Source organism: Sinocyclocheilus grahami, unplaced genomic scaffold (assembly GCF_001515645.1).
Source record: "Sinocyclocheilus grahami isolate Dianchi unplaced genomic scaffold, SAMN03320097.WGS_v1.1 scaffold347.1, whole genome shotgun sequence".
Classification (NCBI taxonomy): Eukaryota; Metazoa; Chordata; class Actinopteri; order Cypriniformes; family Cyprinidae; genus Sinocyclocheilus; species Sinocyclocheilus grahami.
The window spans coordinates 467,630-485,701 of record NW_015505526.1 but is presented as its reverse complement, the minus strand read 5'-3'; the positions used below and the strand labels follow the sequence as shown (position 1 = coordinate 485,701).

The window sequence follows — 18,072 nt, the reverse complement described above, 5'->3', positions numbered from 1 at the left end:
CATGTCAACATATTCTGTTACACCAAATACACAAAATAATGATCTTTAAAATAGCATCATTTGACCCCTTTAAAGGAAAATTGCAGGTTATTTTTAGCTTTGTGTGTGTTTCACATCTGTGGCGTGCTGTCTTTAGAGTATAAATCCAGAGGATATTTACCAACAATTAGTGCTCTGTTCAACAGCTCGGTGAGGGCAGATGGGGCGGCGGTGCTGTTGGCCAGTGACAGAGCATAGGTCACTAAAGACAGGCTGTAGTTACTGGAGATTCTCTGAGCCAGTCGAGACGTCAGGAAACTCACGGCAGAAGAAATGCTGCCTTCAAATGCATTCTACCAGAGACACAAACAGATCTTCAATCAATCAATCCATCCATCCTATGTTCAATCGATCTATCATTCTATCATTCAATCGTTCTATCGATCAATCTATAAATCTATGTCTGTCTGTCTGTCTGTCTGTCTGTCTATCTATCTGTCTGTCTTTCAGTCTATCTATCTATCTATCATTCGATCTATCTATCTTTCGATCTTTCGATCTATCTATCTATCTATCTGTCTATCTGTCTGTCTGTCTGTCTGTCTATCAGTCTATCTATCTATCTATCTATCTATCTATCTATCTATCTATCTATCTATCTATCTATCTATCTATCTGTCTGTCTGTCTGTCTACCTATCTATCTATCTATTTATCTGTCTGTCTTTCAGTCTATCTATCTATCTGTCTATCTATCTATCTGTCTGTCTGTCTGTCTGACTGTCTATCGTTCCATCATTCAGTCTCTCTAACTCACCCTGTATTCAGCATCCTCCAGAAGCGCTATAAGGATGTATGCCGTGAGAGACACCGGCCCATCCAGTCCTCCCTGGAGCTCTGTGTGGATGACCCGACCCGGCTCCTCGAACGAACCATCAGCGTTCTGATGAGCCAGTAGCCAATATGCTATCCTCTGCATCACCATCGGGTCGATGGAAATTAAGTCCTGAGCCTGGAGGAAACACCTGAGCACGAACGCTGACAGCCTGAATATCACAAAACACACCTCCAATCATTCACACACATCATTTTTCATCCATCAGATCTATAATCAGCACTGAACTGAAAAGAGGAATGAAGATGTTTGATATTGCTATCCTCTGCATCACCATCGGGTCGATGGAAATTAAGTCCTGAGCCTGGAGGAAACACCTGAGCACGAACGCTGACAGCCTGAATATCACAAAACACACCTCCAATCATTCACACACACATCATTTTTCATCCATCAGATCTATAATCAGCACTGAACTGAAAAGAGGAATGAAGTGGAATAAAAATGGTATTTGCTCAGAATTTTAGGGTAGAATTTAAGCTGTAATGTGTTTCTGTATACCATGTGCTGCCAGAATCATCACTGTCTCCAAAAGCACTGAAGGAGCCATCAAGCCTTTGGTAGGAAAGCTCACGTTCATAAGCTACAGTCAAACAGAATATATATGATAAGTCAAGGACATTTGCTCTTTGTCTCAGAAATATTCAACTAGACTACACAGCGTTTACCTTCCATCATGTAGCTCATAGCTTTGTTTCTGGTCTGTTCATCAGTCTGCTTGGTGATTCTCATGTACTGGAGAACATAAATATTTGGAGCAAAATGGATCATGTTCTGCTCTCCACAACCATAAGGCATCTCAATGAGAGAGTCCAGATTGCCAATGGATGGGCCCAGAATGTCACCTTCAACATACACATACAGGGGAGAGATGTTTGCACTCAATATGCAAAATATTGTCCTCTTAGAATAGAAATACAGAGTGAGGACACATACCCACAGCAGACACACTGGCCCTTTGACTGTCAGGAACCACATTTGCAGGAAAACTAAACGACATTGTCCTAGTCAGCATGTTCTGCTTCAGTTGAAACTCCAGAAACAAGGTTTGAGAGTATGATTGCTCCAGTCCCTCTGGCTAGAGAAAAATCATTCAGCAACAACAAAAAAGTTTAGTAGGATTTTCCACTTTCCCAGGCTGTTGCACATGTTAAACATTGTTGGAGTGTCTTCAGTTTATTTAAAACACCAGTGTATTACAGATTTGGTTTGCTGTAATAAATAGAATCATTCAGAATGAGGGGAAAAAAAGCTAAAAATGTCCAGATGCATTGAAGTCATGAACACATGAGGCACAAATTGTCGTGAAAACTGTCCAAATAAATAGTCTTTAATTTATTAAAATAAAAACATTAACATATTACAGATTTTCCATTGCTTTAAAAAAATATAGAAGCACCAGACACAATGAGAAAAAAAGCTAAAAATGTCCACAAGCATTTCAACTAGACTACACAGCGTTTACCTTCCATCATGTAGCTCATAGCTTTGTTTCTGGTCTGTTCATCAGTCTGCTTGGTGATTCTCATGTACTGGAGAACATAAATATTTGGAGCAAAATGGATCATGTTCTGCTCTCCACAACCATAAGGCATCTCAATGAGAGAGTCCAGATTGCCAATGGATGGGCCCAGAATGTCACCTTCAACATACACATACAGGGGAGAGATGTTTGCACTCAATATGCAAAATATTGTCCTCTTAGAATAGAAATACAGAGTGAGGACACATACCCACAGCAGACACACTGGCCCTTTGACTGTCAGGAACCACATTTGCAGGAAAACTAAACGACATTGTCCTAGTCAGCATGTTCTGCTTCAGTTGAAACTCCAGAAACAAGGTTTGAGAGTATGATTGCTCCAGTCCCTCTGGCTAGAGAAAAATCATTCAGCAACAACAAAAAAGTTTAGTAGGATTTTCCACTTTCCCAGGCTGTTGCACATGTTAAACATTGTTGGAGTGTCTTCAGTTTATTTAAAACACCAGTGTATTACAGATTTGGTTTGCTGTAATAAATAGAATCATTCAGAATGAGGGGAAAAAAAGCTAAAAATGTCCAGATGCATTGAAGTCATGAACACATGAGGCACAAATTGTCGTGAAATGTCCAAATAAATAGTCTTTAATTTATTAAAATAAAAACATTAACATATTACAGATTTTCCATTGCTTTAAAAAAATATAGAAGCATCAGACACAATGAGAAAAAAGCTAAAAATGTCCACAAGCATTGTAGTCATGAATAATAAATAAATCCATAAATAAACAGATAAATAAATGAACGAATAAATGCATAAATAATTGCAAAATAACCTTAATTTTCTTTATGCAAAATAGGCCAACGATTTTTCTCTTTTAATTTTGGGGTGAAATATTATACTGAAATGAATCACCTTGACAAGAACCGTCTTGTAGACCCAGTCTGAAGAGTAGACAGACGTGGCTTTGACGGAGATGGGAATCTCTCCCAGCGCTGTGGCTCTGATGGGGAACAGAAGCGATGTGATGTTCTGACTCGACACTAAGGCTTTCCTCACGTTGTCCAAGGAAAATCCTCCATTGTCTGGTGACACAAACTCAAACATCCAACTTTCTGCAACCACAACCATCACCTGTGACAGTTAAAGAAGACATGAAGAGAGCTTCAGGTCATTTGTCATTTAGCTGACTTCAATTCACAAATAAAAATTCACAAAAAATGTTTACTTTTGTTTATTTGTGTGCCAGGGTTTAATACTGTGAGTCAGTGGTTTGTTCAAATAACTAACACAAATTTTGATAATGATGCTGCCTTAAAGAAACAGTTCACCCAAAAATGAATATGTGCTAAAAAAAAAAAAATACTCGCCCACAGGCCATCCAACATGTAGAGGAGTTTGTTTCTTCATGGGAACAGATTTGGAGAAATGTAGCATTGCATCACTTGCTCAGCAATGGATGCTCTGCAGTGAATGGGTGCCGTCAGAATGAGAGTCCAAACAGCTGATAAAAACATCACAGTAATCCACACCACTCCAGTCCATCAATTAACGTCTTGTGAAATGAAAAGGTCTGTGTTATAATAAACAATTCTATTGTTAAGATGTTTTTAATTTTAAAAAATGTTTGGCTAAAAAACAAGTTCTCTATCTATAATATTGCTTTTTCCCGTTAAATATGTTGTCTCGTCTGAATCAGGAGAGAAATATGCACAGATCAAGCACCGTTTACATGTCAAAACAGTTCCAAACAAATATGTGGGTGGATTTTGATGTGAGGCCTTTTTCGCTGAAGGAAGCATTATTACGTATTATAGAATATAGTATTTTGGCCAGAAGCGACAGTTTAAAGTTAAAAGCAATGGTTTAAAGTTTAAGGATTTGTTTCTTACAAACACACAGCTTTTTACTTCTCAAGATGTTGATTAACATGGTGTGGATTACTTGTGGATTATTGTGATGTTTTCATCAGCTGTTTGGACTCTCATTCTGACGGCACCCATTCACTGCAGAGTATCCATTGGTGAGCAAGTGATGCAATGCTACATTTCTCCAAATCTGATGAAGAAACAAACTACATCTTGGATGGCCTGAGGGGTGAGTACATTTTCAGCAAGTGTTCATTTCTGGGTGAACTATTCCTATAACAAACACTAATAAATATGTTTTCTAGCATCAATAATTCAAAGTTTCGATACTTCCGAACTACACAGTACTGACTATTTTACAAACACAAATCTCACCTCCATATCTACATCCATATAGTTGAATAAATTGACTTCCAGCAGTAGCAGTTCCCCACGGATCAGGAACGCCGGGAGATTCAGTGACACGAAGAAATCTTGGAACACAGTCAACTGGGAAAGAAACTCCTTTTTAATAATCATTATCTGTATTATATATATGAAACGCTGAGTGACAGATCAATTGCACATGATGCGTCACCTCTGCAGGAGCGCTGATGCCCAAACCCAGATTCTCTGACATCACGATGGCAAAGGCCACCCAGGAGGTCAAGCTGTCCGGCACGGTGAACTGGAAGGAATCCAAGGCAGAATTACTGCAACATAAATAAGAACAGACACAAATTAGTAAATTGTTGACATAAAACAAACGTCGATAGAAGCTCAGATCATTCTTAGGGGAAAAAATTGAGACGCCGACTTCATTTGAAACTTCATTTTCTGACTTCAGATCAAAGAAATTAATACTTTTATTCAGCAAGGGTGCATTAAATTGATCAAAAGTGACAGTAAAGATATTTCTAATATTAAAAAAATCTATTTTTAAATAAATGCTGTTCTTTTTTAACTTTCTATTGACATATTCTGGAAAAATTGTATCATGCTTTACACAAAAATATGAAGCAGCACAACAATCAGCATATTAGAATAATTTCTGATGGATCATGTGACTCTAAAGACTGGAGTAATGATGCTGAAGCAAACGTTGCTTCACTCATTGCCGTCTAGGAGAAACAACTTGGATATTAAACAGATCTCATGTGTGATTTCTTGTTATTTCCAAGTTAAAATCAGCTCAAAGATAGACATATATGTCCTCGTACCTCACATTAGCATCCAGCCAGATCCAGGTTTCAGGAAAGTCTGTTCGCTTTCTGGGCTCCTGAAAACCACCGCTATCCTGCTGATTCATAAGGATTTCCGGCCCTGCGGTGGAACATATGAGCGTTAGTGAGAAAATGGTTATGAAAATGCAAGACATTACAGGCAAATCTATTGTTTTTTCATGTACTGGTCAATTTCAAGATTTTACACTATCTTGCATCATTACATTTCTTTTAGACCAGTGGAAAGAAAACACTTGAAATACACATTTTAGTGTTTATTTTATTCCTCATGTGACTATAGTCTACAGACATTGCAGAAATACTAATCTAGGAATATATATATTAAAGAATATGGTAAAGATGTATTTTATGCTTCATTTATTTGAACAAAAATACAGTAAAACAGTGATATCGTGAAATATTTTTAAAATTTAAAATAACTGTTTTCAGTTTTAATATATTTAAAAAATGTAATTTATTCCTGTGATCAAAGCTGAATTTTCAGCATCATTCCTCCAGTCTTCAGTGTCACATGATCCTTCAGAAATCATTCTAATATGCTGATTTACTGCTCAAGAAACATTTCTGATTATTATCAATGTCGATTTAAATTATTATGCATATCTGTTTTCTCAAAATGAGTTTTTCTCCTGGATTGAGCCAGAAACCTCCACTTCAGCAGCACTTATATACACCGAACTGATTCGTTTTATTCATATCTATATTCTGAAGGTTTTTACAGAGGTGTTTGCTTATATATAATTCACCTGATTTATATAACATTTTAATCCTTTAAAAGGCAATATTACACACTAAATAACGTTAAAAACGTGAAATCGCAATGAACCACCCCTTTAAAACGTGGTAAAATTTAAAAAAAAATCTGGCTGTTGACAGTAGTATCTGATTTATGGAGTGATAAAAAAAAGAGAGATTCAAAATCCCTTCTGTAAAAACCTTTAACTCGGCAAAATGAAACAAGAATTTTGAAAATGGCTTTATCTATTTCTTGAGAAGTATGCTAATTAGTGCATATTTAATTACATCATGCCTAATTTGCATGTCTTAATGTACTGTGATTAATTAGCTAGGGAAATACGATGATATCTAAATTTGACCCTGTTCACCTCAGCTTAAGGAAATGAGCGCAAAACTCATCAACATGATGTCACTCTGTTTTGATTGGTTGCCAGGGTGTTACTAGAACAGGGGTGCCCAAACTCGGTCCTGGAGGGCCGGTGTCCTGCAGAGTTTAGCTCCAACTTGCCTCAACACACCTGCCTTCAAGATTATAGTATGCCTACTAAGAGCTTGATAAGCTGGTTCAGGTGTGTTTAATTGGGGTTGGAGCTAAACTCTTCAGGACACCGGCCCTCCAGGACTGAGCTTGGGCACCTCTGTACTAGATGGTTCCCAGTGTTGGGGAGTAACTAGTTACATGTAACAGAGTTACGTAACTTAATTACTAAATAAATGTAACTGTAATCTGTGTAATTAAATTACAGTTACTTAGAATAATGTTAACAATTACAAAAGGGGTACACATGTTTAAGGAGTTTAGGACACAGAATAGAACACGTTTATTCGATAACTGTTTTATTTTCTATTTGGGTTTATGTATATGCTTTATTTTTTAATAAGGCATTGTTAGTCATAGCTATGCAAAGATTTGATTTCCAAATCAGTATCATAGCTATTAAACTGTATCTCGTTATGATTTTAAATCAGTGTATAACCTCAGAATGATCTCAAAGTAAAAAGAGGTGCTGATTTTGTGGTGGCTGTGCTTTAAAATAACATTTTTCTAATCTTAATTCAAGTGATGAAGGATTTTGAAAGTCTGACAGTAATCAGTGCTGAGCGCTACTGTAAGGTTAACCCTGCCTGCTTTACATGTTTGAAAATGAATAACAGTTGAAAACATTCATTAGCGATTTAAAATAGTTTAAAAAAAAGTAGTACTCAAATGTAATCAGTTACATTACTTTAATAAAGTAACTGAAATAGTTACACTACTTATTACATTTTTAATAGGGTAACTTGTAATCTGTAACCTATTACATTTCCAAAGTAACCTTCCCAACACTGATGGTTACTATGGTGTTCTGAGTGGTTGCTAGGGTAGATTCAGCCTTAAGACTTACGGAACGCAAAGAATATTTGACTCCTTTCCTGATCCAGCTTGGCATCGGTCAGAACCGTGACGCCGCACGTCTGCAGAATAAAACAACAACCGTAAACCCTGTGCGGACAAGTGAGACATGTTCTGTTCCTGAGATAAAAATCTACCATGAATATATAATACGGATCTCCCAATTTTACGCTGCTGTAATCCGCATGGGTCATCTCTCTGCTATACGACATGAATTCCTCCAGCACCTGAAAAACACACACAGAAGCTCATGTTGCTGATCTTAGATTAGTTTTGATCAGTTTTTGTGATGCCTGACATCATTTGAATAGAACAAGCTGCTGTTTGGCCGCCACAAACCGGCCATTGTTTTGAATTCAGAACAACACAATGCTGTCTGCAGCATCAATCCTGTTCACCTAGTTCTGATAAACACAGTTCCTCTCGGTTTCTTTCTTTTGTCTAAAAGTGAAACGCGGGCGTGGTGTCCGCGTTTGGTTACATAGGATGACCAGTTTTAGTTATCACGTGACCTTTTTGTGGGAAAAACAATCGTCTGATGATTTCCCACACTTTAAAACTCAATACACTGAACGAGATAAGAAATGAGGTGAGAAACCCGGAAAACAAAGGATCTCCATATTGCCCCGTGTTGATGTCAATGATCTCGAACCTGTATAAGATCATATTACCGTCTTCTCTGTGATGCCATTGTCTTTGCTGGAGTCCAATGCTGCTTTGTCCACCACCAGAATTCCCAGCAGAGATCCGGGCTCGGATACAGACACGGAGAGAGAGACGGAATCTGCTGGTTCGGCACGATCCTGACTCCAGCTCAGAGATACCTGCAAATGAGATCAAGTATCATTACTATAATGACACTACAAGCCACATTACTTCAATAATGTGAGAAATTTCAGAGTGAAAAACTAGAATAATTCAACGGTCAAATGACTGAAGTTCATGCAAATTTAAACTACAATACATTTTTTTTTTTATTGCAAAAGATGTGATTAAATGTCAAAAAACATTACATTCAGTTCACACTGTGTATGTATATTCATTCACAATTTATATTCATTTATTTTTATATCATTTATAATAAAACAAATCATTTTTATTATATAAATATATACTGTAAATGATACATACTTGTTTATCTTGTTTATTACACAATGTCACAAAAAATTGTTTCACTTAAATTATTTTATGGTTCTTCTGTACTTCTGTGGTGCTAAGTATTAGGGCTGGGTTTTGACCCAAATTTCACGATTCGATTCAATATCGATTATTTTGGATACATATCAGTACAATACATACCAATTTTTCTCAAGGAAAAAACTAATGCTGTAAAATATACATGAGAGTCAGTTGGTGCTACATTACTATAATATTGAAGGTTAAAATTTACTCATTTGTGCTGTACAACTGCTTAAATTGCACTTAATAGAGTTTTTATAATAATTAAGTTACAATTACTTCAGTTAGTTTTTTTAAATATACACATTTAAATAGTGGCTGTCATAAAAACTTGGGACGGATTTATTCAAACATAAATAAAACATTAAAGAATTTTTTTTTAAATAATGAATGTTATATGGTGCATATATTTAGCAAAATGCTCCTCTCTACAGTTTATTCTTCTGGCTGACTAATGAGTTTATGGTCACCGAATATGTTTTTCTGAGGTAAATGTGATGTTACATGAATTGTTTACAAGGCAGGATACGGATTGCAAAGTTGTACACTTTCTTTTAACTTCAGATGTTTAGTCATGTTTATTTTGTGCTGAAACTGGTATTAATGTGGAGGAGATGATCAGTTCACGTGCGTCTTGCGCTGCCGCGTCTACAGCGATCTGTCACTCCACATTAAACAGCAACAAAACGGCATTTATTGTTTGAATACTGCAATACAATGGACAGAATTTAAAATCTGAGACATATTAAAAGTACCAACGCACAATGCTTATTGCGATTTATAGGATGGGAGGTGCGCTTCAATGTTCCATCTGTTAACTGAAAACAGGTTAGACTAATCGATTCTTGGGATTTCAGAATCGATATCGTTTCGTAAAAATGAGAATCGATTAAAATCGAGATGTCGATATTTTTTTACCCAGCCCTATTAATTATTATTGTACATAGCATAAATATTTGGATGAATATTTAGGTCAGGTAAGTCATTAATTATGAAACACTGGTTTAGTACAGATACGTTTTTGTACTCCTTTTGCACTAATTCTAAAGATGTTTTGCTTTAGTTTCTGTAACATTCTATAATATTCTAGTCCTTTCTGGAACATTCCGGAACATTCCAGAACACTGTGGGGCTAGTCATAAAATACAAACATCATACAATGTACACTTGACTCGCTTTTGGAAGCTGTTTATGTTAAACTGTTGTTAGCTCAGTATTATGCATGTACCATGTCATTTGTAATAACAGATTAGTTTGTATAAGTTGTCAACATCTTTGTTTTTAGTTTTAGCACTGAGCACTGTTAATGATACACAAAAAGTAATGTGATTTTTGTATTCAGCATGTCAAAATTCATAAAGAAAAAATAGGCCTAACAAAGGTTTTAGCCTAACAAAAATAGGCTAAATCAACGACTACATAAGTACTGAATTAATTTAGAAATAAAATCAATCACATTTATGAATTTCCATCTTAATGTTTACTAATGTTGTATTTACAAACATTTATATATCCCGTGCTGAACTCTTACCGTGTTTCTCAGGACTTGAGTGAAAGTAACTTGCAGAGCATCATTCACGATCTCTCCGACCATGTCATTTGTAATAACAGATTAGTTTGTATAAGTTGTCAACATCTTTGTTTTTAGTTTTAGCACTGAGCACTGTTAATGATACACAAAAAGTAATGTGATTTTTGTATTCAGCATGTCAAAATTCATAAAGAAAAAATAGGCCTAACAAAGGTTTTAGCCTAACAAAAATAGGCTAAATCAACGACTACATAAGTACTGAATTAATTTAGAAATAAAATCAATCACATTTATGAATTTCCATCTTAATCTTTACTAATGTTGTATTTACAAACATTTATATATCCCGTGCTGAACTCTTACCGTGTTTCTCAGGACTTGAGTGAAAGTAACTTGCAGAGCATCATTCACGATCTCTCCATCTGGAAGCGTGTGGTACACCACCACACAAGCCACTGGAGTCCAAGAGTGATCTGTGTTCAGACTGAAGGAGGAGGAATGTACCGTCCCAGCATCCACCACCCGACCGCGGGACATCACCTGCAGAACACATCCATCAAAACAGGCTCATTCTCACAAATGTCATTAACGGGACATCCTTTTGTGCTTAATCATATTGAATGTGCACTTGTAGTGTACTTCTAATCTTCAAGGTATGTATATAAAACAACTATACATATAATATTAATGAAACAAAAAGTAGCCTATAAAAATAAAAATGTTTTAATATTTTTTTAATAATGCTTTGTTGTGCTCTAAAGAAGTACTAACATACCACAACACATCCAAAGCATTTAATTATATTTAATTTAATTTAACTAGTGTTTTATTCAATATTAAATTTAAAGTTGGTAAATATACTACATTTTAAATGAACTACATAGCAACTTCATATTTACAGATATGTGATATAATACAAAATATAAAGTAAAAATAATATATTTAAATACATGCTTAAAAACAAGCTTAGACATAGAAGTATATTTTAGTTTACCATAAACACCAGTCAGTACATTCAGCAGTACACTTTAACCATATTTCAAAGACAAAAACGTAATTATGAAATTACATATAAAGATGTACTTAAGTCCTACTTAAGCTGATCAAAAAAGCAATCTTAAGTTCAAATAATTGCATTTAATATTAATTTAAAATATAATACATTTTCTCTTTTTTTGCAAATATACGGAAAACATCACGTTCAGTTTGTATATTCATTTGAAGTATATTATTTCCGTAATAAGTACTATGCAAAAGTGTAAAAAAATATTTTTTTACAGTGGTACTGGACTTAGTGACATGATTTTACAGATTAAACACGATTTAGTCTGCAATGCAAAATAAATGTATTTTATTTTTAAATGTCTGATTTTCTTCAAAATATATATGAAAAACTAAATAACATTATATTTAATTAATTTATTATTAATATTTAAACATTAATATGTATTCATATGTAAAATAATACATTTGCAGGTTCACATTCTTCACAAATACATTTAATGTATTACAAATAATTAAATAAATTAAATATAATTTCAGTAAAACAAATTCTTTGTAATTTCTTCTAAATTAATAAATAATTCTAAATAAATTGCAGAATTTAAACCCATCATGAAATCTCCTACTTCAAAAAGGTTGTTAGAACTTTCCGACTTCTTATTGATTGATTGATTGATTGATTGATTGACAAATGGAGGTTTCTCTTACAGAGTTTATCAGTACTGGCTCAATAGTTACGTTTTTGGTTATCGCTTTATCCAAAATACTTACGAGGTAGTGAAATTCTGTCAGGTTAAAATTGCTCTCCAAAGTCAAAACCAGCGGCTGTCCAACCTGCAAAAGTCACTCTGTCAGTGAAGACACAATGAAAACAAAAATAGCAGCATGAAACACAAACAGCTTGAGTACCTGAGGCTCACTGTCTCTGTGAAGCTGTATGTAGGATCTGCTCGGTGAAGAATAACTCCTGTAGAGCTGAAGACGCTGGACTGTGTCTTCAAACCGGGCCTGAAAGCAACATCAGGAGGAAGAGAGGTCAGCATGCTTTATGCATAGCGATATCAAGGCGGTGGAAAGCATGGATGAAGTGTTCGCACCTCTATATCAAGTGTGGCAATGCTGTCAGAGAGGTGAATCTGGAAAGACATCACACCATCAGCAGTAACAGGAAGATCCATATTTTCGACTGGAATATCGTAAATGGGAGAGAAGCTGGTCGTTGGTTTGTCGTTTGTTGTGCGAGGCTCTGGGGATTCTTCGCTGTTCCACGTCCACGTCCAGGGGCTGAACTTGTTCTGGGTCACCGCCAGCCGCACGCTTCTGCTCTGCTCTTCAGCTGACAGCGGCCGGCTGTCATAGGTGCTTAACTTCAGCTTATAAAATAAAAATATTGGGGAAAAAAGGATGAATCTATCGGTCATGTCAGGTCAATTTTCACAAAAATTAAACGTTTAAATAAATAAACAAAAAACAAAACCAAATCAATAAATACAAGAAAATGCATAAAGAAAACAAAACTGTATTGTTCTCTTTTTTTTAGAATATGTTTGCCATTATGACAATAATGACATTATTTTGATAAAAACCCTTTAATTTAAATGAAGCCTATTCTTTAGAACCATTAAATTTTTTGCATTGTGGCATAATTTTCATGACAACTAACACGTCCCAACTCTCCTTAATGTGAGAAATATTGATATATTATTAAAATACTGACATTAATGTGAAAAAATTATAATATTCACAAATACATTTAATGTATTACAAATAATTAAATAAATTAAATATAATTTCAGTAAAACAAATTCTTTGTAATTTCTTCTAAATTAATAAATAATTCTAAATAAATTGCAGAATTTAAACCCATCATGAAATCTCCTACTTCAAAAAGGTTGTTAGAACTTTCCGACTTCTTATTGATTGATTGATTGATTGATTGATTGACAAATGGAGGTTTCTCTTACAGAGTTTATCAGTACTGGCTCAATAGTTACGTTTTTGGTTATCGCTTTATCCAAAATACTTACGAGGTAGTGAAATTCTGTCAGGTTAAAATTGCTCTCCAAAGTCAAAACCAGCGGCTGTCCAACCTGCAAAAGTCACTCTGTCAGTGAAGACACAATGAAAACAAAAATAGCAGCATGAAACACAAACAGCTTGAGTACCTGAGGCTCACTGTCTCTGTGAAGCTGTATGTAGGATCTGCTCGGTGAAGAATAACTCCTGTAGAGCTGAAGACGCTGGACTGTGTCTTCAAACCGGGCCTGAAAGCAACATCAGGAGGAAGAGAGGTCAGCATGCTTTATGCATAGCGATATCAAGGCGGTGGAAAGCATGGATGAAGTGTTCGCACCTCTATATCAAGTGTGGCAATGCTGTCAGAGAGGTGAATCTGGAAAGACATCACACCATCAGCAGTAACAGGAAGATCCATATTTTCGACTGGAATATCGTAAATGGGAGAGAAGCTGGTCGTTGGTTTGTCGTTTGTTGTGCGAGGCTCTGGGGATTCTTCGCTGTTCCACGTCCACGTCCAGGGGCTGAACTTGTTCTGGGTCACCGCCAGCCGCACGCTTCTGCTCTGCTCTTCAGCTGACAGCGGCCGGCTGTCATAGGTGCTTAACTTCAGCTTATAAAATAAAAATATTGGGGAAAAAAGGATGAATCTATCGGTCATGTCAGGTCAATTTTCACAAAAATTAAACGTTTAAATAAATAAACAAAAAACAAAACCAAATCAATAAATACAAGAAAATGCATAAAGAAAACAAAACTGTATTGTTCTCTTTTTTTTAGAATATGTTTGCATAATGACATTATTTTGATAAAAACCCTTTAATTTAAATGAAGCCTATTCTTTAGAACCATTACATTTTTTGCATTGTGGCATAATTTTCATGACAACTAACACGTCCCAACTCTCCTTAATGTGAGAAATATTGATATATTATTAAAATACTGACATTAATGTGAAAAAATTATAATAAACACTAAAATCCACTAAGAAAACCTTAGGATAATGAGCTGAGTATGAACTGGATGCTGCCGAGCGCAATTGAGAAGATGTTGTTTGTACGTTTTAGTGTATTTTCTAAGTGGTTTTACTGTCAATAATATGTAATTATATCTTATGTAAATCTGTATTATTTATAAATCATTGTGGGCTTTTTTGTACTACAGTAATTTTGTGTAATAAAGAAAATCCGTAAATAAAACATACCTGCATTATGGCAATGATACATAGACACATCACACAATTTTAGTTAATTGTCATGAAAATAATGTCACAATACATTCATTCTTAATGTTAATTCTTTTTGGCATTTTCACCTTTATTATGATAGGACAGATCAGAATGAACAGGAAGCGAAGTGGGAGAGAGATAGGGGGGCAGGATCAGGAAAGGTCCTCGAGTCGGGATTGGAACCTGGGATGCCTATAGCGCAATGGTGCTGTTTGTCGACACGCTGCCCACAAAGCTATCGGCGCCAACCTTAATGTTAATTCTTAATGTAAAAATAGATTTCATTTTTTGTGTGTATAATACAATTGTTTATTTTTCTTTTGATTTTAGGGTGAGGCATGACTTCCTGATTCACCCAGTTTACCCTAAATATGGACTGAAATGTAACACTGCTGTTTTTTTTTTGGTTTTTTTTTTGTTCTGTCTTTACCTGAGCAGTGAAGGTCATGGAGGGTTTTATGATCTGTGGATGCTGCAGAAATTCCAGAATATATTTATTCTTCACAAAAGAAACCCTCGCGCTGCTGTTGTAGGTTAACCCTACAGAAAGAGAAATGAAAATCAGCTCAAATTGAACCTTAAAGGACATCTCGATTTGTGTATTCATTTGAATGCACTTTAGTTCATGTTATTAATGTTTGATAGCCAGGTGCAAGCAGGACGGGACGCACCTGTAGCATCTGTGACATTCACGATAATGTCGACATATTCACTGGGCCCATATTCATCGTAATAGGAATATATGTAGTCACCTAACCGTTTGGAGTTCGACACATCAAATGTGAAAGCAGCAGAACCGTCAATCTACACCAGAGATAATGAGTCTGATTAACAGTTAATAAAACAATGCATGGGGTTTCAAATAGGGATGCACCAATGTATCGGCCAATAATCGGTACCAACTGATATAGGGCAATTATCTGCACCATTGGCAGCCTATGATCAGGGCCGATATCCTGTCAATCAAAGCAGGGGAAATATGTCAAACAGCAACTTGCGTTAAGAAAATGTCTCTTATGTTTAATTTGGGGCTGTTAACGTTAAAGCAATAACAATGCACTAACGCAGCGCCCTTAAAGGGTTAGTTCACCCAAAAATGAAAAGAAAAATTCTGTCATTAATTACTCACCCTCGTGTTGTTCCAAACCCGTAAGACCTTCGTTCATCTTCAGAACACAATTTAAGATATGTTTGATGAAACCATAGACAGCAAGGTAACTACTATGTTCAAGGTCCAGAAAAGTACCAAGATGATCGGCAAAGTAGTCCGTGTGACATCAGTGGTTCAACTGTAAAGTTACGAAGCTACGAGAATACTTTTTTGCGCAAAGAAAACAAAAATAACGACTTTATTCCACATATTCATCTCTACTGCGTCACTTGTGGATGCGTGTTCACGAAAGTACCATGACGCGAGCGTGTGGCGGCGCTGACCCAGATCCAGCGTGATGACGTCATTATGCGCCGCCACACGCTCGCGTCATTTCTTTGCACAAAAAAGTATTTAGCTTTGTAACTTTACAGTTGAACCACTGATGTCACACGGACTACTTTGTCGATCATCTTGGTACTTTTCTGGACCTTGAACCTGGTAGTTACCTTGCTGTCTATGGGAGGGTCAGAGAGCCCTCATATTTCATCAAAAATATCTTAAATTGTGTTCCGAAGATGAACGAAGGTCTTACGGGTTTCGAACAACACGAGGGTGAGTAATTAATGACAGAATTTTCATTTTTGGGTGAACTAACACTTTAATGCTGGTTTTATTTGACCCAATGAACCACCTGTAGTTCAAGCCAGGGTTGCCAGGTCCGCAGTTTTCCCTTCAGCAAACATTTTTTGTAATGCGCTGCCACCTCCCATCCAATTATTCCAAAGAGTGTTTAGCCTGTATGTGAGTGTGATTATAATATACAAAAATAAATACCAATTAATATAATAGATTTGTTGTTCATCAGTATCGGCTGAAAAAAAGGTGCATCATTTTACAAATGTAGATGATTCTTCTGAAACTGTACTCACTGTTTCTTTAAGTTGGTAACGCTTCTCAAGGCCATCGAAAAAGTGGACATATGTGACAGACATCATTCCACTGACGGGCTTCCCATAAAAATACCTTAGAAGCGAGAAAGTATGAATTTTGTGTTTCTATTAAATAATAAGACTACTGTTCAGGACAAACACTCACTTGGCTGTGACCATCCCGGTCAGTATGTCTTCATAATGCAGGACGGAGGGGACGTCCACCTTCACTTCGAATTTAGGCAGCACTGTAAACAAATGCTAATAAAGACTGCTCTCTGGACAAAACATAGATCATAAAAGATATGCAGCGTATGTGAAATCTCACCATAGTAGTCCACAGTGAACACTCTCTCATGTACAACATCCTGCATTAACACAAAAATAACAGTGTAATTTATAATAACAGAAATAGAATTTCATGTCAAAGATTTATACTTTAGACTTACAGGTTTTAAAAACAGTCTGATGTGAAGTAATTGTTGTGCTTGCTCATTTATTTTTCCTACATAGCTTGAATAATAGGCCAAAAGTTCAAAAAAGTAACTTTCCTATCAAGTTTTTACACAACTCACATTGATTCCAGCTACAATTTTCCACGGGCCGAGCGGCGGGTTCTGAGAGAGGTTCAGCTCTTTCGAAACAACACCTAGAAAACCATCCACAGACAGCCACTGTCGAATCAAATTCCCCTTGGGATCCTGTTCACATTAAAAACACAAAAACAATCCATATATTTCATGTTGACACTGCTGATGTATCTGTTCATTTTCTTCCAGTAGTTCTAAAATTATTTTAAGGTGTTCAGACACTTTTGACTGCCAAGGAGTATGAGACCATATTAGCAAATCTTTTGATTTAGATCGGAACTTCGCAGAGGGTTCGCAAATCGTTTGATTTAGATCGGAACAACTTCGGAGCGGCTTCGCAAATCTTTTGATTTAGATCGGAAATTTGCAGCGGGTTCACAATTCTTTTTTATTTAGATCGGAACTTCGCACGGGTTTGCAAATCTTTTGATTTAGATCGGAACTTCGCAGAGGGTTCGCAAATCTTTTGATTTAGATCGGAACTTCGCAGTGGGTTCGCAAATCTTTTGATTTAGATCGGAAATTTGCAGCGGGTTCACAATTCTTTTTGATTTAGATCGGAACTTCGCAGCGGGTTCGCAAATCTTTTGATTTAGATCGTAACTTCGCAGCGGGTTCGCAAATCTTTTGATTTAGATCGGAACTTCGCAGCGGGTTCGCAAATCATTTGATTTAGATCAGAACTTCACAGCGGTTCGCAAATCTTTTGATTTAAATCGGAACTTCCCAGCGGGTTTGCAAATCATTTGATTTAGATCGGAACTTCGGAGTGGGTTCGTGAATCATTGTGCAAACTGAAAGATTTGTGATAGGCTACTAAGTCCCGATCTAAAATGATGGAGCGGGTTCGTGAATCATTATTCAGATCGGAACTTCGAAGCAGGTTTGTGAATCATTTGATTCAGATCAGCACTTCAGGACGCATATC

General features: G+C 36.1%; 1 protein-coding gene across 1 annotated transcript in view; it reads right to left on the bottom strand.

Moving 5' to 3' along the window:
* Positions 1-18,072, bottom strand: part of LOC107548408 (CD109 antigen-like) — a 25,949-nt gene that overhangs the window by 6,727 nt on the left and 1,150 nt on the right. The window contains exons 2-25 of the mRNA XM_016229071.1: positions 17,130-17,255; positions 16,883-16,922; positions 16,721-16,802; positions 16,555-16,648; positions 15,204-15,336; positions 14,963-15,072; positions 13,732-13,917; positions 12,564-12,572; positions 12,386-12,532; positions 12,198-12,296; positions 12,060-12,122; positions 10,650-10,826; positions 8,248-8,400; positions 7,714-7,803; positions 7,569-7,638; positions 5,422-5,524; positions 4,800-4,914; positions 4,598-4,711; positions 3,270-3,488; positions 2,607-2,748; positions 2,339-2,515; positions 1,375-1,456; positions 796-1,024; positions 161-332 (exon numbers count right to left, since the gene is read on the bottom strand). Coding sequence (XP_016084557.1) covers positions 161-332; positions 796-1,024; positions 1,375-1,456; positions 2,339-2,515; positions 2,607-2,748; positions 3,270-3,488; positions 4,598-4,711; positions 4,800-4,914; positions 5,422-5,524; positions 7,569-7,638; positions 7,714-7,803; positions 8,248-8,400; positions 10,650-10,826; positions 12,060-12,122; positions 12,198-12,296; positions 12,386-12,532; positions 12,564-12,572; positions 13,732-13,917; positions 14,963-15,072; positions 15,204-15,336; positions 16,555-16,648; positions 16,721-16,802; positions 16,883-16,922; positions 17,130-17,255 — 2,932 coding nt within the window. The remainder of the gene's footprint in view (positions 1-160; positions 333-795; positions 1,025-1,374; positions 1,457-2,338; positions 2,516-2,606; positions 2,749-3,269; positions 3,489-4,597; positions 4,712-4,799; positions 4,915-5,421; positions 5,525-7,568; positions 7,639-7,713; positions 7,804-8,247; positions 8,401-10,649; positions 10,827-12,059; positions 12,123-12,197; positions 12,297-12,385; positions 12,533-12,563; positions 12,573-13,731; positions 13,918-14,962; positions 15,073-15,203; positions 15,337-16,554; positions 16,649-16,720; positions 16,803-16,882; positions 16,923-17,129; positions 17,256-18,072) is intronic.